General features: G+C 42.7%; 1 protein-coding gene across 1 annotated transcript; it reads right to left on the reverse strand.

The window, feature by feature from the left end:
- Positions 1-1,445: 1,445 nt before the first annotated feature.
- On the reverse strand, positions 1,446-20,814 carry LOC118938491 (protein ALKAL-like). The gene is made up of 6 exons (XM_090182132.1): positions 20,281-20,814; positions 19,468-19,752; positions 14,145-14,198; positions 8,722-8,802; positions 5,093-5,166; positions 1,446-1,991 (listed from the first exon to the last, which is right to left on the reverse strand). Exons 2-5 carry the CDS (start codon positions 19,739-19,741, stop codon positions 5,102-5,104), a joined length of 474 nt encoding a protein of 157 aa, XP_090038258.1. The 5' UTR covers positions 19,742-19,752; positions 20,281-20,814; the 3' UTR covers positions 1,446-1,991; positions 5,093-5,101.
- Between the last annotated feature and the right edge of the window lie 802 nt (positions 20,815-21,616).

The following is a 21,616-nucleotide window of genomic DNA, read 5'->3' on the forward strand; positions in this document are numbered from 1 at the left end:
GGGGCTCCATGCAAGATCTCACCTCGTGGGGCATCAATGATCATGAGGAAGGTGAGGGGTCAGCCCAGAACTACACGGCAGGACCTGGTCAATGACCTGAAGAGAGCTGGGACCACAGTCTCAAAGAAAACCATTAGTAACACACTACGCCGTCATGGATTAAAATCCTGCAGTGCACGCAAGGTCCCCCTGCTCAAGCCAGCGCATGTCCAGGCCCGTCTGAAGTTTGCCAATGACCATCTGGATGATCCAGAGGAGGAATGGGAGAAGCTCATGTGGTCTGATGAGACAAAAATAGAGCCTTTTGGTCTAAACTCCACTCGCCGTGTTTGGAGGAAGAAGAAGGATGAGTACAACTCCAAGAACACCATCCCAACTGTGAAGCATGGAGGTGGAAACATCATTCTTTGGGGATGCTTTTCTGCAAAGGGGACAGGACGACTGCACCGTATTGAGGGGAGGATGGATGGGGCAATGTATCGCGAGATCCTGGCCAACAACCTCCTTCCCTCAGTAAGAGCATTGAAGATGGGTTGTGACTGGGTCTTCCAGCATGACAACGACCCAAAACACACAGCCAGGGCAACTAAGGACTGTCTCGGTCCTGGAGTGGCCTAACCAGTCTCCAGACCTGAACCCAATAGAAAACCTTTGGAGGGAGCTGAAAGTCCGTATTGCCCAGCGACAGCCCCGAAACCTGAAGGATCTGGAGAAGGTCTGTATGGAGGAGTGGGCCAAAATCCCTGCTGCAGTGTGTGCAAACCTGATCAAGAACTACAGGAAACGTATGATCTCTGTAATTGCAAACAAATGTTTCTGTACCAAATATTAAGTTCTGCTTTTCTGATGTATCAAATACTTATGTCATGCAATAAAATGCTAATTAATTACTTAAAAATCATGCAATGTGATTTTCTGCATTTTTGTTTTAGATTCCGTCTCTCACAGTTGAAGTGTACCTATGATAACAATTACAGACCTCTACATGCTTTGTAAGTAGGAAAACCTGCAAAATTGGCAGTGTATCAAATACTTGTTCTCCCCACTGTACATGATACATGAAATTGGGGCATTCAGTTATGCCTTTACGAACACATTGAGGAGAGGATTTTGCATTTTTTTGTTGTTGCTAAAACGTGTGTCGTTTTGAAAATTGTATATTTTATATGTGTTATGAGGTGCAGACAGAAAATGTATGATCTGAGTTGTCAGAGTTAAATAATTGTACTTATAATATCTCGTGGTCTACCCAACAGTTGTGTGCGTCTATGGGCTTATAGTTTACGTCCCAAATGGCACCCTATTTCCTATGTAGTGCACTACTTTGGGAATAGTGTGCTATTTGGGATATATACCTACTTACAGCTTCCCTATTGACGGTCCCAACACCAGAAGCTCAGAGACGTTTCCCTCAACACGCTCTTCTATAATAATTGCAAATATTCTGTGCTTCAATATTTTTTATTGTTAAGTACTGCAGTGCATTATTACATTCGTCGTCATTCAACATGTTTTCATTGACTGGAATCATTCAAGTGCCAAATTAAATACAATGGAGACAAGGACAGTGAAATAAATATCTCAACGACCATGGTAGGACCGTCTCAGAATGTAATATTGACAAAGCAAATAATATTAAGTGAGATTAATTCAGACACGATGAGAAAAAAATATCTTCATTAGGTGAGAACTTTAAGAAAATAATTGTATATTTCTGAATTATTGTGATGAATTATATACATATCATTTCAATAAATTGGTGTATTCAATATTAAATTATGGTTTTCTTAAAAATACATGTTACATGAAGATAAACAGAAAATCTATTTCATAAAACCAATAAAGGCTGACAGCATTTTCATATACATACAGTATCAACAACACAAATAAAAATACTATAAACAATTACAATAATATGTTCTTAATGTGACTGCTGTGAATTGAAGGCACTTCCTGGGCAAAACATATATCCCTCTTTCAAAATGTTGAGCCTGAAACACACAGCAAAATTCAAACATTAAACACAATTCAAAAACTACCATAATGTTATTGTCAAAAACACAGTGGTTTATTTTTCAAATGTCATTTTGAATTCCTTACATTGTTAGTTTGAAAAATAGGCCACAGAATCTCTTGTCTAAAATTAGGTTTGAGCTGCCCTTCCGTATTTCCTTAGGGACTAAGGAAGGGCACTTCATGAGTTATTTTCTAATGAGCCGAATGAATCAATCAATGATTCAGCTAATAGGCCCTTTTAGGTCATTCTTTAGTCCCTTCCCGCCAGTGGCAGCAGCGAGACCTCTCTTTATGGTTCCGGCTAGAGCACATTGTCAGAGTAAAAAAGAATAATGACTGGAGAGACTGAAAAACTGTCAATGTGCCAGCCCCCTCAATTTTCCAATCAAATGAATTTCAATTACACTCCAACTAACGTTGTGCTTGTAATAGGCTATTCGCTAAGGCTTCATTCATGTTGGACCATCTAAAGGCCCATAGATGCCATCAACTGACATGGAGTTAGTTCTAAGTGAGCCTGAACACAAATAGGCCCAGAAATCATAATCTCTGCTGTCGTCAGCCTCATCAGGTGGAGGTAATAGACAGGTGTAACAAAGGGTTATCAACTTAACACTGATGACGGTATCCAAAATGAGCAGGATCAAGACAATCAGGTTCTTCCTGTTTCATTGTCTGACCAAGCGGTGAGCATCTAACATCGTGTGACCCCACAACTTCTTAACACACTTGGTTGCACTTCCAAACGGTCTTCGTTTTGCTCACATTCTTAAGCTGGTGCAAGGCTTGCTGACATTTAAAGGTTTTACTTTCTACATACAGGAGAATGCTCATTGCCCATACAGCGCATTCCACATTTTGCTACGTTACCGCCTATTTTAAAATTTATTAAATAATTGTTTTCATCAATCTACACACAATACCCCATAATGACAAAGAAAAAAACGTCTTTTAGAAATTTTTGCAAATGTATAAAAAAAACTACTGAAATATCACATTTACATAAGTATTCAGACCCTTTACTCAGTACTTTGTTGAAGCACCTTTGGCAGCGACTACAGCCTTGAGTCTTCTTAGGTAGGACGCTATAAGCTTGGCACAACTGTATTTGGGTAGTTTCTCCCATTCTTCTCTGCAGATCCTCTCAAGCTCTGTCAGGTTGGGTGGGGAGCGTCGCTGCACAGCTTTTCTCAGGTCTCTCAAGTCAGGGCTCTGGCTGGGACACTCAAGGACATTCAGAGACTTGTGCCGAAGCCACCCCTGTGTTGTCTTGGCTGTGTGTACTTAGGGTTGTTGTCCGGTTGGAAGGTGAACCTTCGCCCCAGTCAGAGGTCTTGAGTGCTCTGGAGCAGGTTTTCATCAAGGATCTATTTGTAATTTATTCCGTTCATCTTTCCCTCGATCCTGACTAGTCTCCCAGTCCCTTCCAGTGAAAAACACCCCCACAGCATGATGCTGCCACCACCATGCTCACCGTAGGGTTGGTTCCAGGTTTCCTCCAGACGTGACACTTGGCATTCAGGTCAAAGAGTTCAATCTTGGTTTCATCAAACCAGAGAATCTTGTTTCGCATGATCTGATAGTCCTTTACTTGCCTTTTGGCAAACTCTAAGCAGGCAGTCATGTGCCTTTTACTGAGGAGTGGCTTCCGTCTGGCCACTGTACCATAAAGGCCTGATTGGTGTGTGGAGTGCTGCAGAGATGGTTGTCCTTCTGGAAGGTTCTCCCATCTCCACAGAGGAACTCTGGAGCTCTGTCAGAGTGACCATAGGGTTCTTGGTCACCTCCCTGACCAAGGCCCTTCTCCCCCAATTGCTCAGTTTGACCATGCGGCCAGCTCTAGGAAGAGTGTTGTTGGTTCCAAACTTCTTCCATTTAAGAATGATGGAGGCCACTGTGTTCTTGGGGGACCTTTTAATCTGCAGAAATGTTATGGTCTCGGAGCTCTACGGACAATTCCTTCGTCATCATACCTTGGTTTTTGCTCTGACACGCACTGTCAACTGTGAGACCTAGACAGGTTTGTGCCTTTCCAAATCATGTCCCATCAATTTAATTTACCACAAGTGGACTCCAATCAAGGTGTAGAAACATCTCAAGGATGATCAATGGAAACAGGATGCACCAGAGCTCAATTTCGAGTCTTATAGCAAAGGGTTTGAATACTTAGGTAAATAAGGTTTTTGTTTTTAATTTTTAATACATTTGCAAAAATTTCAAAAAAACTGTTTTTGCTTTGTCATTATGAGGTATTATGTGTAGATTAATGATGATTAAAAAAAATCTACTTTAGAATAAGGCTGTAACTTAACAAAATGTGAAAAAAGTCAAGGGGTCTGAATACTTTCCAAATGCACCGTATGTAGGCCCTAACTTACCGCTGACATGTAACTTTCTCATGACATTCGACTTAAAATGATTTCAGCTAGTCAAATACTTGTTCTCATCTTTTAGATTTCCAAAAGAATGAGCTAGACTGTAAATAATCATGCGTAAATGTATTTTGATGACCGTTTGTTAAGGTGCTGTATATTACATTAGGATCTTGTCTTTGATGGAATAGAGTTGGAACGAAACAAAAGAGCCTAGTAACATTATATTTCAGAACATGTAGGACAGAAACTGTGGGGACACATGGATCTGATTATGTGAACATGAGTTATTTTCAAATCCTTTCAGATTACTTACAGATGTCACAGACACAAATTAGAATAGCGTTGACCCACCAACAACATCATTCTCTCTTCCTGTGATTGGTATCACACATAATCAAGATGGCTGGGTTGAAAACACAGCTATAATCTGGTGGAGCTGTACAGCATGTGAATCTCCATCAATAATAGATATGTATCTTCAATACGTAGTTACTAGGGAAATGTTACAGGATTGCCACTTGTCAATCTTTACAGTTAATTATTCACAATATAAATCAAATATTGTAAATCATTTCTATGTAGCTTTACCTCTAGAGCAAGGAGTCATACAATGTTAGGCCAAGTGTACTAATTAACATAAAGCTTGATTATGCATATGTGCCCCTTTGACAGTTTAACCCCTTAAAATAATTCATACTCACATGGAATGTCTACGATTGTGAGCAAAGTGGACTCATCGCTAGCCGTGTTAGCAATCTTGCACATCTTTTGTAGTCTGGAAAATGATAAAGAAAACAGTTCATCGCTATTTGTTTCTTGTTCCCATTTTCTAACTGTCTTTCTATACTAAATATGAGCACGTCATGAATTACTCTCAAACACTTGACAGGTACAGACAGATACAGTGGAAGGACAGGAAAGGAGAGTAGAAGTGTGTATCAGGGTCAGACCCACAGCATATGCAGTAGAAGTGTGTATCAGGGTCAGACCCACAGCATATGCAGTAGAAGTGTGTATCAGGGTCAGACCCACAGCATATGCAGTAGAAGTGTGTATCAGGGTCAGACCCACAGCATATGCAGTAGAAGTGTGTATCAGGGTCAGACCCACAGCATATGCAGTAGAAGTGTGTATCAGAACCAGAGCATATGCAGTAGAAATGTGTGCCAACGGCATCAGCATTAATCACTATATCAGCCCAGGCCACAATACTTTTATATTTATTTGAAAATAACACCATTTAAATGTTCTACTGTATGTTAATTCAGCTGTTCTGAACACAAACACAAAGTGTGTAAATATTGTACTGTAGATGTGTTGAGTACTACATTTGTATTATAATTTTACTCCATTGAGCTTCTGTTTTCATTTGTTTTATGACATTTTTTTGTTCTATTCTTATTTTTGTCGTGAACCAGCAAGTAAGCATTTCATTGTGTTGTGTACACAGTGTATTGTCTTGCCCAGGACCCACATGTGCCTGAGTACCACCCTGGAGGCCAGGAGAACAGGGGACTGAGTACAACCCTAGAGGCTAGGGGAACAGGGGCATGAACCGCCCTAGAGGCCTGGGGAACAGGGGACTGAGTACCATCCTAGAGGCCAGGGGAACAGGGGACTGAGTACAACCCTAGAGGCCAGGGGAACAGGGGACTGAGTACAACCCTAGAGGCCAGGGGAACAGGGGACTGAGTACAACCCTAGAGGCCAGGGGAACAGGGGACTGAGTGCAACCCTAGAGGCCTGGGGAACAGGGGACTGAGTATAACCCTAGATGCAAAGGGAACAGCGGACTGAGAACAACCCTAGAGGCCAGGGGAACAGGGGACTGAGTACAACCCTAGAGGCCAGGGGAATAGGGGCATGAACCACCCTAGAGGCCTGGGGAACAGGGGACTGAGTACAACCCTGGAGGCAAAGGGAACAGGGGACTGAGTACAACCCTAGAGGCCAGGGGAACAGGGGACTGAGTACCACCCTAGAGGCCAGGGAAACAGGGGACTGAGTACCACCCTAGAGGCCAGGGGAACAGGGGACTGAGTACCACCCTAGAGGCCAGGGGAACAGGGGACTGAGTACCACCCTAGAGGCAAAGGGAACAGGGGACTGAGTACCATCCTAGAGGCCTGGGGAACAGGGGACTGAGTACCATCCTAGAGGCCTGGGGAACAGGGGACTGAGTACAACCCTAGAGGCCAGGGGAACAGGGGACTGAGTACAACCCTGGAGGCCAGGGGAACAAGGGACTGAGTACCACCCTGGAGGCAAAGGGAACAGGGACTGAGTACAACCCTGGAGGCAAAGGGAACAGGGGACTGAGTACAACCCTAGAGGCCAGGGGAACAGGGGACTGAGTACCACCCTAGAGGCCAGGGGAACAGGGGACTGAGTACCACCCTAGAGGCCAGGGGAACAGGGGACTGAGTACCACCCTAGAGGCCAGGGGAACAGGGGACTGAGTACCACCCTAGAGGCAAAGGGAACAGGGGACTGAGTACCATCTTAGAGGCCTGGGGAACAGGGGACTGAGTACCATCCTAGAGGCCTGGGGAACAGGGGACTGAGTATCATCCTAGAGGCCTGGGGAACAGGGGACTGAGTACCACCCTAGAGGCAAAGGGAACAGGGGACTGAGTACCATCCTGGAGGGCAGGGGAAAAAGGGACTGAGTACCACCCTGGAGTCCAGAGGAACAGGGGCCTGAGTACCACCCTAGAGGCCAGGGGAACAGGGGACTGAGTACCACCCTAGAGGCAAAGGGAACAGGGGACTGAGTACCATCCTAGAGGCCTGGGGAACAGGGGACTGAGTACCATCCTAGAGGCCTGGGGAACAGGGGACTGAGTACAACCCTAGAGGCCAGGGGAACAGGGGACTGAGTACAACCCTGGAGGCCAGGGGAACAAGGGACTGAGTACCACCCTGGAGGCAAAGGGAACAGGGACTGAGTACAACCCTGGAGGCAAAGGGAACAGGGGACTGAGTACAACCCTAGAGGCCAGGGGAACAGGGGACTGAGTACCACCCTAGAGGCCAGGGGAACAGGGGACTGAGTACCACCCTAGAGGCCAGGGGAACAGGGGACTGAGTACCACCCTAGAGGCCAGGGGAACAGGGGACTGAGTACCACCCTAGAGGCAAAGGGAACAGGGGACTGAGTACCATCCTAGAGGCCTGGGGAACAGGGGACTGAGTACCATCCTAGAGGCCTGGGGAACAGGGGACTGAGTATCATCCTAGAGGCCTGGGGAACAGGGGACTGACTACCACCCTGGAGGCCAGGGGAACAAGGGACTGAGTACCATCCTGGAGGGCAGGGGAAAAAGGGACTGAGTACCACCCTGGAGTCCAGAGGAACAGGGGCCTGAGTACCATCCTGGAGGCCAGGGGAACAAGGGACTGAGTACCACCCTGGAGGCCAGGGGAACAAGGGACTGAGTACCACCCTGGAGGCCAGGGGAGCAGGGAGGCCTGATATAAAGAGTACACTAAACTGAGTTTCAGTAGTGTACAAGGCTGTTGTGGTTGTGTTTCTCTTTATTGACAACACAAAAAAGAAGACTGAGAAAGTCCATGCTCTAATTCACTGGTCCGCAATGGAGGCAGGGCTGCTGCTTAGACACCTCAGTTCAGGCAGCCATCTTAGAAACTGACATACTGTCTGGGGACATACTGAGGGCATTCCCTACCTACTGTAGGATGTCATCGGTCCCTTTTCCAATAAAAACTACAACGACAACACGATTGTTCATTACATCTGCTAAACTAATGTTTACGTCATTTAATGGCACATGATGTATTACACTGACTTGTTACAGGGATTTGATTCAAGAGTCCACTTATTGCTTCCATTCAAAGACAAGTGACTCTATTGTGAAGTTGATTGAAAAAAACTGTGGATATGAGGTCATCAAAGACTGTGACTAATGTTAGAGCAAGACACCGTATTATACCACCTACGCATTCAATTAATTCATAATGAGTATTTGGGTTCTAGCACAAACAGATCTGGGACCAGTATAGAATAAAGTTTCCAAAGGCAAATGGCCTTGATGAATGTCTGCTTTCTGTCTGTGGTCATTAATTTACTTAGAGTAAGACCTGTGGCAAAGAAAGTCGTTGTGGGCAAAATGTTGGCAGTAAATAAATTTTCCCACAGCATAATATTGGCAGTGGAAGGAACATCATTGCCATCATGTAGTCAGGGACCACAGTTGTAAATTAGTGGTTAGCTAATGAATAAAGTGGTGTAAATGACTATCAGAAACCAAGATTACTGATCACAAATATAGATGAACACAGTATTATGACATTAAAAATGTATACATACATGCTGGTCTTGAACAATCCCTTGTGTTGTGATAGAGTCTATGAAAATGTGTTCTACATTCTGATGAGAACTTGACTGGTCCTGCTTAAAAGAAAAGCTCTTATCAGGAAACTGAAAACAAATGTTAATGTGTTCCATTTCCTTTCCTTCTTTTGAACATCTCCATAACAGAACTGAAGTGGATCCCATTTGACATTAGCAACAACGTCAAAAGAGCAACAATATTTTCGGACATGGGTGCAAAACATGATCTTGCTGTCAAGATACTCTTTACTAAGGCAGAGCTCTAAACAAGGCAGAGCTCCAACCAAGGCAGAGCTCCAAACAAGGCAGAGCTCCAACCAAGGCAGAACTCCAACCAAGGCAGAGCTCAAACCAAGGCAGAACTCCAACCAAGGCAGAACTCCAACCAAGGCAGAGCTCCAACCAAGGCAGAGCTCCAACTATGCACATGACTAACTATGCAAATGACACTCTATTACCAAAGACATTGAAATGTATATTTATAGATTTTGTGGTATGCCAATTTGTTGTTTAATGACTTAGCTATGACTTATTGATAATGCACTGTCCTTATAGTTAGGCTGATCATATATTACACTTCGGTTTTATATTGTATGACATCGTACTGAATACAGTGAAGGAAATACGTATTTGATCCCCTGCTGATTTTGTACGTTTGCCCACTGACAAAGAAATTATCAGTCTATAATTTTAATGGTAGGCTTATTTGAACAGTGAGGGACAGAGTAACAACAACAAAAAATCCAGAAAAACGCATGTCAAAAATGTTATACATTTATTTGCATTTTAATGAGGGAAATAAGTATTTGACCCCCTCTCAATCAGAAAGATTTCTGGCTCCCAGGTGTATTTTATACAGGTAACGAGCTGAGATTAGGAACACACTCTTGTATAAAAGACACCCGTCCACAGAAGCAATCAATCAATCAGATTCCAAACTCTCCACCATGGCCAAGACCAAAGAGCTCTCCAAGAACGTCAGGGACAAGATTGTAGACCTACACAAGGCTGGAATGGGCTACAAGACCATCGCCAAGCAGCTTGGTGAGAAGGTGACAACAGTTGGTGTGATTATTTGCAAATGGAAGAAACACAAAAGAACTGTCAATCTCCCTCGGCCTGGGGCTCCATGCAAGATCTCACCTCGTGGAGTTGCAATGATCATGAGAACGGTGAGGAATCAGCCCAGAACTACACGGGAGGATCTTATCAATTATCTCAACGCAGCTGGGACCATAGTCACCAAGAAAACAATTGGTAACACACTATGCCGTGAAGGACTGAAATCCTGCAGTGCCTGCAAGGTCCCCCTGCTCAAGAATGCACATATACATGCCCGTCTGAAGTTTGCCAATGAACATCTGAATGATTCAGAGGACAACTGGGTGAAAGTGTTGTGGTCAGATGAGACCAAAATGGAGCTCTTTGGCATCACCTCAACTCGCTGTGTTTGGAGGAGGAGGAATGCTGCCTATGACCCCAAGAACACCATCCCCACCGTCAAACATGGAGGTGGAAACATTATGCTTTGGGGGTGTTTTTCTGCTAAGGGGACAGGACAACTTCACCGCATCAAAGGGACGATGGACGGGGCCATGTACCATCAAATCTTGGGTGAGAACCTCCTTCCCTCAGCCAGGGCATTGAAAATGGGTTGTGGATGGGTATTCCAGCATGACAATGACCCAGAACACTCGGCCAAGGCAACAAAGGAGTGGCTCAAGAAGAAGCACATTAAGGTCCTGGAGTGGCCTAGCCAGTCTCCAGATCTTAATCCCATAGACAATCTGTGGAGGGAGCTGAAGGTTCGAGTTGCCAAACGTCAGCCTTGAAACCTTAATGACTTGGAGAAGATCTGCAAAGAGGAGTGGGACAAAATCCCTCCTGAGATGTGTGTAAACCTGGTGGCCAACTACAAGAAACGTCTGACCTCTGTGATTGCCAACAAGGGTTTTGCCACCATGCGTTTTTCTGGATTTTTTTGTTGTTATTCTGTCTCTCACTGTTCAAATAAACCTACCATTAAAATTAGACTGATCATTTCTTTGTCAGTGGGCAAACTTACAAAATCAGCAGGGGATCAAATAATTTTTTTCCCTCACTGTATATATCAAGATATACAGTGCCTTGCGAAAGTATTTGGCCCCCTTGAACTTTGCGACCTTTTGCCACATTTCAGGCTTCAAACATAAAGATATAAAAATTTATTTTTTTGTGAAGAATCAACAACAAGGGGGACACAATCATGAAGTGGAACGACATTTATTGGATATTTCAAACTTTTTTAACAAATCAAAAACTGAAAAATTGGGCGTGCAAAATTATTCAGCCCCTTTACTTTCAGTGCAGCAAACTCTCTCCAGAAGTTCAGTGAGGATCTCTGAATGATCCAATGTTGACCTAAATGACTAATGATGATAAATACAATCCACCTGTGTGTAATCAAGTCTCCGTATAAATGCACCTGCACTGTGATAGTCTCAGAGGTCCGTTAAAAGTGCAGAGAGCATCATGAAGAACAAGGAACACACCAGGCAGGTCCGAGATACTGTTGTGAAGAAGTTTAAAGACGGATTTGGATACAAAAATATTTCCCAAGCTTTAAACATCCCAAGGAGCACTGTGCAAGCGATAATATTGAAATGGAAGGAGTATCAGACCACTGCAAATCTACCAAGACCTGGCCGTCCCTCTAAACTTTCAGCTCATACAAGGAGAATACTGATCAGAGATGCAGCCAAGAGGCCCATGATCACTCTGGATGAACTGCAGAGATCTACAGCTGAGGTGGGAGACTCTGTCCATAGGACAACAATCAGTCGTATATTGCACAAATCTGGCCTTTATGGAAGAGTGGCAAGAAGAAAGCCATTTCTTAAAGATATCCATAAAAAGTGTCATTTAAAGTTTGCCACAAGCCACCTGGGAGACACACCAAACATGTGGAAGAAGGTGCTCTGGTCAGATGAAACTAAAATTGAACTTTTTGGCAACAATGCAAAACGTTATGTTTGGCGTAAAAGCAACACAGCTCATCACCCTGAACACACCATCCCCACTGTCAAACATGGTGGTGGCAGCATCATGGTTTGGGCCTGCTTTTCTTCAGCAGGGACAGGGAAGATGGTTAAAATTGATGGGAAGATGGATGGAGCCAAATACAGGACCATTCTGGAAGAAAACCTGATGGAGTCTGCAAAAGACCTGAGACTGGGATGGAGATTTGTCTTCCAACAAGACAATGATCCAAAACATAAAGCAAAATCTACAATGGAATGGTTCAAAAATAAACATATCCAGGTGTTAGAATGGCCAAGTCAAAGTCCAGACCTGAATCCAATCGAGAATCTGTGGAAAGAACTGAAAACTGCTGTTCACAAATGCTCTCCATCCAACCTCACTGAGCTCGAGCTGTTTTGCAAGGAGGAATGGGAAAAAATGTCAGTCTCTCGATGTGCAAAACTGATAGAGACATACCCCAAGCGACTTACAGCTGTAATCGCAGCAAAAGGTGGCGCTACAAAGTATTAACTTAAGGGGGCTGAATAATTTTGCACGCCCAATTTTTCAGTTTTTGATTTGTTAAAAAAGTTTGAAATATCCAATAAATGTCGTTCCACTTCATGATTGTGTCCCACTTGTTGTTGATTCTTCACAAAAAAAATACAGTTTTATATCTTTATGTTTGAAGCCTGAAATGTGGCAAAAGGTCGCAAAGTTCAAGGGGGCCGAATACTTTCGCAAGGCACTGTAAATATACACAGAGTATATAAAACATTAAGAACACCTGCTCTTTCCGTGACATACTGACCAGCTGAAATCAGGTGAAAGCTATGATCCCTTATTGATGTCACTTGTTAAATCCACTTCAATCAGTGTAGATGAATGGGAAGAGACAGGTTAAAGAAGGATTTTAAGCCTTGAGACAATTGAGACATGGATTATGTATGTGTGCCATTCAGAGGGTGAATGGGCAAAACAACATTTTAAGTAGCTTTGATCCGCGGATGGGTTTTTCACACTCAGCAGTTTCCAATGTGTATCAAGAATGGTCCACCCTCCAAAGTACATCCAGCCAACTTGACACAACTGTGGGAAGCATTGGACTCAACATGGACCAGCATCCCTGTGGAATGCTTTCAACACCTTGTAGAGTCCATGACCTGACAAATTAAGGCTGCTCTGAGGGCAAAAGGGGGAAGGGGTGTAACTCAATATTAGGAAGGTGTTGTTCATGTTTTGCACACTCAGTGTATATAAATGTTCAAATAAACCTAAACCTAGCTACTATCAGACTCATTAATCATTGTTCTACTGGTCCATACTAATACATGATATGACATCACAAAAGGACTCAGACTTAGAATGAAAGGGACAATCTGCAGTAGGTACAGTACATCCATTTGTTTTAATTATAAATTAATGATATTTACCCATTGTTTCTTGAAGAATATAACTTAGAAATGCTTTCATGAACTTAGTTAAACTGTCACACTACATGAGAACCAAAAATATCTTTGTAAACAAAGTAAATGTAGACAAACTCTATATAGCCTCAAAACATGGTTTAAACTATGTTGTTAGGATGGATGGTCAGTTCTTGCATCCATAGCTCGGTCTATGGATTTGACAGTGGTTACATTTCTCCAGCCCCATTCCTCAGATTTTTTTAGCAAAACAGTGGAGGGGAGTTTTTTTAATTATTGTTTTAATTAGCTGATTGCCTCTTTAATGATCACACCTAAGTACTTCTGGGCCTTTAGCGAGCTTCTGGATAACAGATTTTCACACCAATTACTGAAGTCTGTTCAGAGGTCCTGCTACAAATAATCAGCTTAACCTTACGTTGCCTTCAACTTTACCCCGCCTGTTTCTGCCAGAGTAATGTGCTCACCTTCTCTCCCCTACTAGCCTCATAAATGAATTTAATGGCAACTTTGTCCAGCACAACTTTGAGGTCCATCCCAGGAAATGACATAGTTTTAGGGATTTGGTTCTCGTCTAAGAATAACTTTGAACTGTCACACCATGGCTGAACTTTGGAAAGTTGAATAAAAATGCTCCTTGATTACAAATTAAAGAGGCGGGAATCAGCTCACAGAGCAGAGTCTTCGTCTGACAAATACATTTTTTATTTTTATTTTTTTTAGCTGATATAATGTGTGCAGGGCTGTATGTATCAACTGTCTCAGAGTAGAAGTGCTGATTTAGGATCAGTTTTGCCTCTTAAATCACAACGAATAAGATTACATGGACAGAGGCGACCTGATCCTAGATCCGCACTCCTACTCGGAGAGGCTTGATACACATGGTCCCAGATGTAAGGTGAGATTGATCCCGAAACAAATGGGGAAAATATTGAACGTTGATTAAATACTCTTTGATAGCATTTGTCTTACCTGTGAAATGCTTTATGAACTTGTCTTTCAGGTTTATATCTCTTGGGACATTATCTACAAAAAAAAGGAAAAAGAGAAGTTACCAATCAGTGAAACCTCTTACCATTAAAGATGAAATCCTTAATGATGAAATGGCCACGCCCACCATATTTCAACAACAAAGAAGTTACTTCAACAACAGTCACAATGTTTTTCTCTCTGACATCATGGCATGCGCGATAGAACACTAGAATAGGTACTGCGCTCCTCTCCTCCATTTCATCAACAAAACAAAAACAATAACAAAGGCGCAGGGGCGAACATTGGCACTGTTTCCCCTTTACGGATTTCAGCTTTAAGATAACCCTTTGGAAATAGATAAATGTGTGTATATGTTACAAAGTTACCTAGAGCATGTAGATACCAACAAACACCCGCCTCACCTGTGCCAATGCAGTAAAGAAAATGCTATCAGAGAATTTGCCTAAACATGTTTTTTTTTCTTGGAACAGAGCTGATGGGAGGAAACAACTATGAGTCCTTAAGTATGTCATAAATGTTTTTTATATCAAAACTCACAGATTGTCTCACAACTGAGGACACGCCAACAGGTTTATAGGCTCCATGTACACACTCTGTATCTCAGCCAGAGGCTTGTAGGCTCCTTGTACACATTCTGTATCTCAGCCAAGCCCATCCACTCTCCAAACATGCAAAGCACACAGGTGTCAGACGCGGCTTTCAGGCAAACGGCATAAGGAGATTATTTCCCAGCATTTATAATACTTATCAATGTCATGAGAATAATTCCGTGCCGCTAGCTGTGGTTCTTATTTTACCAGAACGGACCGAGGAATGAGCAGTACTCTCTGATGCAGAAATTGCAAAAGATGATTGGTTCAATTACAAACCACTAGACTAGAGTAAGCCAAGGCAATGTGTTTGATGTTCAGACATACCAGTGGGCATTAAGGAAAACAACGACCCATCACTCCAGTATAAAGAGATGAACAGGCTATGGGTCTTATCTAAAGGGAATAAGGGTTCTGAAACCTTAACCTGGCTCCAGACTAGATCAGACGTGAGTTATGTAAGTGCGAAAGCGGCAGGTAAATGGTAACACTAGCAGGCTGGATTACCCCAAATCCAGAAATATTGTTTTGGCTGCTGGAGTCTGTACATCGGTCATGAGACCAGTGGTGGTAGTGGAGGGTAAACGCAAGTAAACACAGTTTACCCGTCTTTTTTTTGGGGGGGGGGGCCAACAGTTTACCCACCTTTTGTGGAGAAATGCATTGAAAGAATAGGAAGTGTTACTTTTTTTCCGCAACCGACAATCAGAATTTGTTTACCACTACATAACTGCTGACTGATCCACTGATATAAGGGAATAACACTGTTTTGACGGAGGCACCAAAGGGACTGACTAATGCAACATACAGTTTGTTTGGAGTGTTTTTCAGTTTGTTAGCATGATCACTTTGAAGAAGAAGACTTCAGATATACAGTACCCCATGATCCTGACGATAAATCAACTGGCCCTGCTCACGATAAACGTGGAATATTTCTGTCAGTCTATTTCTTTGAGTGTCACTCTTCTGCTTCTGTTTAGCAGGCAGGGACAGGTACATAGAACAATATGGTAATACACAAGCATCTCAGAACAACTCAGGTTGTTGGTGGTAAGAAAAGAGAGATACCTATAGTTTATGCTTTGGCAAAGATAATGGAAACTCTGTACAGGAGCTATTTCTCTTTTTTTTCTGTGACTGTGGGTCTTAAGGAATGGTGCACTGCACTGCTTACTAATGTGCAGCATTTTGACTTCCTCAAAAGGTACATTCCGTCTGGCCAGCGACCTGTATGGTTCTCTGCCTGTTACACAGTGGGTCTGAAACACTGCCTGGACAACATTGGAGGGAGGTCAATACAAATAAAGCCTCTGACTAAACCTTGACCCAACGTTTGACCGAAATGTTGGAACATCTCTAAAACCAATATGTTGGATGGTAATATTGACAGTCTGAGGGATCGTGTACCATTGCACAGATGAGTATTAAGGAAGGACTAGTATGGTTCAGTTTCAGTCAGTTCATATGCTATTATGGAATGACTAAGGCACAGTAACGCCATACTCACTTTGACTTGACAATGACTCCAAGGATATATCAAAGCCATAGATAACATTTATTTCAGAAGCAATAATTCATGCTTTTGCCAGTCATGCAATTGGACAAGATTACTACATTTACTAATGTAACAAAAAGATATTAGAGTTCAAAGTACTCAAGGTTCCAAAATCCAACAGCAATAGTCTGGATTATATTGTTCCACTTGAGCATAAAAACGTTTATATTAGTATAGTCTTTTGATCACACAGGTGAAATGAAGTCAGTGAATGTGGTAGCTTCAAGTTCCTTGGTGTCCACATCAACAACAAACTAAAATGGTCCAAACACATTAAGACAGTCGTGAAGAGGGCACGACAAAGCCTATTCCCCCTCAGGAAACTACAAAGATTTGGCATGGGTCCTGAGATCCTCAAAAGGTTCTACAGCTGCAACATCGAGAGCATCCTGACTGGTTGCATCACTGCCTGGTACGGCAATTGCTTGGCCTCCGACCGCAAGGCACTACAGGGTAGAGGTCGACCGATTAATCGGAATGGCCGATTAATTAGGGCCAATTTCAAGTTTTCATAACAATCGGAAATCCGATTTTTTAAAATGTTATTTCATTTTAAATGTTTTGTTGTTGTTGTTTTTATACCTTTATTTAACTAGGCAAGTCAGTTAAGAACACATTCTTATTTTCAATGACGGCCTTGGAACGGTGGGTTAATTAACTGCCTTGTTCAGGGGCAGAATGACAGATTTTCAACTTGTCAGCTCGGGGGAGCCACTCTTGCAACCTTACAGTTAACTAGTCCAACGCAATAACGACCTGCCTCTCTCTCGTTGCACTCCACAAGTAGACTGCCTGTTACGCGAATGCAGTAAGCCAAGGTAAGTTGCTAGCTAACATTAAACTTATCTTATAAAAAACAATCAATCATAATCACTAGTTAACTACACATGGTTGATGATATTACTAGATATTATCTAGCGTGTCCTGCGTTGCATATAATCTGACTGAGCGGTGGTAGGCAGAAGCAGGCATGTAAACATTCATTCAAGCAGCACTTTTGTGCGTTTTGCCAGCAGCTCTTCATTGTGTGTCAAGCATTGCGCTGTTTATGACTTCAAGCCTATCAACTCCCGACATGAGGCTGGTGAAACCGAAGTGAAATGGCTAGCTAGTTAGTGCGCGCTAATAGCGTTTCAAACGTCCCTCCCTCTGAGCCTTCTAGTAGTTGTTCCCCTTGCTCTGCATGGGTAACGCTGCTTCGATGGTGGCTGTTGTCGTTGTGTTGCTGGTTCGAGCCCAGGGAGGAGCGAGGAGAGGGACGGAAGCTATACTGTTACACTGTCAATACTAAAGTGCCTATAAGAACGTCCAATAGTCAAAGGTTAATGAAATACAAATGGTATAGAGGGAAATAGTCCTATAATTCCTATAATAACTACAACCTAAAACTTCTTACCTGGGAATATTGAAGACTCATGTTAAAAGGAACCACAAGCTTTCATATGTTCTCATGTTCTGAACAAGGAACTGAAACTTTAGCTTTCTTACATGGCACATATTTTACATGGAACATATTGCACTTTTACTTTCTTCTCCAACACTTTGTTTTTGCATTATTTAAACCAAATTGAACATGTTTCATTATTTACTTGAGGCTAAATTGATTTTATTGATGTATTATATTAAGTTAAAATAAGTGTTCATTCAGTATTGTTGTAATTGTCATTATTACAACAACAAAAAAATATTAAATCGGCCGATTAATCGGTAAAGGCTTTTTTGGTCCTCCAATAATCGGTATCGGTGTTGAAAAATCATAATCGATCGACCTCTACTACAGAGGGTAGTGCGAACGGCCCAGTAGATCATTGGGGCAAAGCTGCCTGCCATCCAGGACCTCTACACCAGGCGGTGTCAGAGGAAGGCCCTAAAAATGGCCAAGGACCCCAGCCTCCCCAGTCATAGACTGTTCTCTCTACTACCGCATGGCGAGCGGTACCGGAGTGCCAAGTCTAGGACAAAAAGGCTTCTCAACAGTTTTTACCCCCAAGCCATAAGACTCCTGAACAGGTAACCAAATGGACTGCTGCACTCTGTTTATCATATATGCATAGTCACTTTAACTATGCATTCATGTACATACTACCTCAATTGGCCTGAATAACCAGTGCTCCCGCACACTGTCTAACCAGGCTATCTGCAATGTGTCCCGCCAACCCCTCTTTACGCTACTGCTACTCTGTTTATCATATATGCATAGTCACTTTAACTATGCATACATGTACATACAGCCTCAATAAGCCCGACTAACCGGTGTCTGTATGTAGCCTCGCTACTTTTATAGCCTCGCTACTGTTATTTTTCACTGTCTTTTTACTGTTGTTTAATTTCTTTACTTATCTATTGTTCACCAAATACCTTTTTTTGCACCATTGTTTAGAGCCTGTGAGTAAGCATTTCAGTATAGGCGCACGTGACAAATAAACTTTGATTTTATTTGGTAGAAATGGTTACGCGTTCATGGCTGACTAAACTGTGTGCCACGTGAGTGTCCTGTGTCCCACGTCACCTGTGATGCGTTCCTATGACGCTCGCCATTGGCTGGTCAAGGCACTAGAGGAGGCTGATCATTCAGCAATGTATCCTGAATTGAATGAATCACTCACAAGTTTAGTATGTTAATGATGCTCCGCCCCCTTGGCATCTTAGTTGGTGATGGTCAGCCATTGATAATATTTTCACGACGCAATGATACCTCACTAGTCACGTGAGAGGGTTGATAGTGGATTTTTCAGGGTGCCAATGGTGTGCTGGAATTGGAATATAGATCCCCACTTTACACACTATCACACCAGTGATTGAAATAGAGTTCATTACCCCAATTGTTGCTGATATATATCTCACCCCCAAACAGTGAAGCGTACTTGCATCGATTGCATTTATACTCAAGATTTTTTTGTTCTGTTTATAACATAGTAATAATTTAAAAGCTTTTGAAACTAAAAGCTTTTTAAACTAAAATCTTGGCAGCTCTCACCTTCTGAAATCACAAAGTGTGACATTTCGTACATGGAAATGGACATGGAAGCATGCACAAAAGGCTAGAGTAGTAAAGATATTGATACAGACCAACGGCAGCTGTCAAGCCCTGGTCAAGCCCTAGTAAAATAGGGATTACAGTTTCATCATGGCCTAAAAATAAATCTTATCAGCTTACCTATGGGTTTGCTGTTATCCAGCCTAGGAACATATAAAGGCTTTTCCCCAGAGGAGAACTTCATGTCTTGGGCTGCGGGGAAGAGGCCACTGTTATAGCGACTGGAGACTGAAGGCTTGTCCCCCCGTTGGCTGTCTCCGTTAATCTGTAAAACATGGTCTAGCAGGATCCTTCTCTCTTTCTGCCTCACCTCCTTGCTGTCCATGCACTGGCCCGAGCTGATCAGCAGAAGGAATAAACTGGACAGTATGTGGCATTTCCTCACTGCCTGCATGGCTATTCTAGCTGGGCAAACACAAATCAAGTTTAGACACAGTGTTGGAAAGAAACAAATGATGTCTGTGCAAAGTGACTTTCTATCACCCCCCAAAATATGGGTATCAAATTAATTGTGATGGGAACAGTGTGAAGTAGCTTATTAAATGAAGCACACAAGTGAACAAACAATCTAATTGACACGAAACAGGGTAACAACTGCAACTCTGAGTAAGATATTTTTTACTTAAAATGATCAAATTTAGAGGGAATGAAAATGTTGCCAACAAAACAATTGGCAATGCCTCACATTATGTTTAACATACCACTACAAAGCTACAGCAATGCTGATATATTTATCTAATATAACACAGCAATAAAACAAGGTGTCTTGACTTCATTTCAATCCAAGCAGGTATAAGAACATTTGCTTTGATGGATAGTAACTTTCAAGTGTTGATGACAGTAGGCTACGTTTTATCTCTACAAAGCAGATGACAATAACATGGACATAGACATATAATCTAAAAAATTACTTGGAAAAAAACTACAACTTACTTTAATGTATTAAAGGAGGCTTATGTCCTAAAAAGTGGACGCGAGTTGTCTGTGTCAAATCTCTATAGACGTTGTCGGTTGTTTTGCTTTTTGGGAGAAGATTCCGTTGTCTGCAACAAGTCTTCTGAGTCTTGAAATCATGCCTCCCGTTTTATACGTTCAGCGAGCTTCTTGAAGGTAATACAATCGATTTCGAGTGGGTGGTAGGCAACTGTTGACATCTTTGGTTTAATTTCTTCCACTGCTGTTCGCTCCGTTTGGCATGTGCCCCTCCTTGCAACCTCAACCATCCGTTACGTTTAAAACCATCACTGAATGTGGGATAAGAATACCACTTTACTCCTTATACCTGTTTAGGAAAAACAATGTTCCAATGTCGAATTTGGATAGGCGAGAGTAATGCTGAGGTTTCCATTTTGGGAAAGGTAGGTTATCCAATGCGCGCAACTGATTGTGAACTAAGTTGCCAAAGTTGCGAGGCCTGTTGAAGGCAGAGGTGTTTCTCAGTGGCCCATGGGCTAGAAACTGACCTGTGTCGGCTAATTGCCGTGCGGATGTTTTTGTACATGGATGTCCAAGTCTTGTGACCGCCTAAGCCCGGCAGAGAATGCGCTTTCAATAACAGCCCTCGGACTGTTTCCGGCACTTGAGTGAGTTCAAAATCGAATATATTTTCCGGTATGGATTGTTTATCACATACAATTAGATGGTTTGGTTGTCACTCTAGGGCAATTGTAGTTCAAATAGACAAGATACAGTTTTGATACAGGCAAGTAGGCTAGCCTAGACTATAGGCTGTGTGTTGTTCTTATGAGTTATAGCATATGCCTACACATGTCAGGAGACAGCTCGAACCTTTATTGAAATATGTTTTGTACACATGCGTGTCATAACGTGCAGTTATCAGTGCTTCATTTATAAATCGGGAGGTAATGGAACAAAAGGTGAGCGCGAGAGTGGGGTGACCTGGGAGTTCTAAGCTACCTGAACGCATTAGAAAGAAAATCCACTTTATAATAAAGCATTGAATGCATATCATCACATTTGCGTAGTGGCATAGAGCAGTAGACAAGAGGCACTTATAGAAGGTGCACACATGGGAACATTTTTAGTAGCCTAGGGTCCGGGAAATGTTTGGATTTTTATAAACGCATTTCATGCAATCCAGAACCTTAGACGGCGCAGCGGTCTAAGGCACTCCATCTCAATGCAAGAGGCGTCACTACAGTCCCTGGTTCGAATCCAGGCTGTATCACATCCGACCGTGATTGGGAGTCCCATAGGGCGACGCACAATTGCCCCAGCGCAGTCCAGGTTTGACCGAGATAGGCCGTTA

Source organism: Oncorhynchus mykiss, chromosome 1, assembly GCF_057628025.1.
Source record: "Oncorhynchus mykiss isolate SJ-2025 chromosome 1, ASM5762802v1, whole genome shotgun sequence".
Taxonomy (NCBI): domain Eukaryota; kingdom Metazoa; phylum Chordata; class Actinopteri; order Salmoniformes; family Salmonidae; genus Oncorhynchus; species Oncorhynchus mykiss.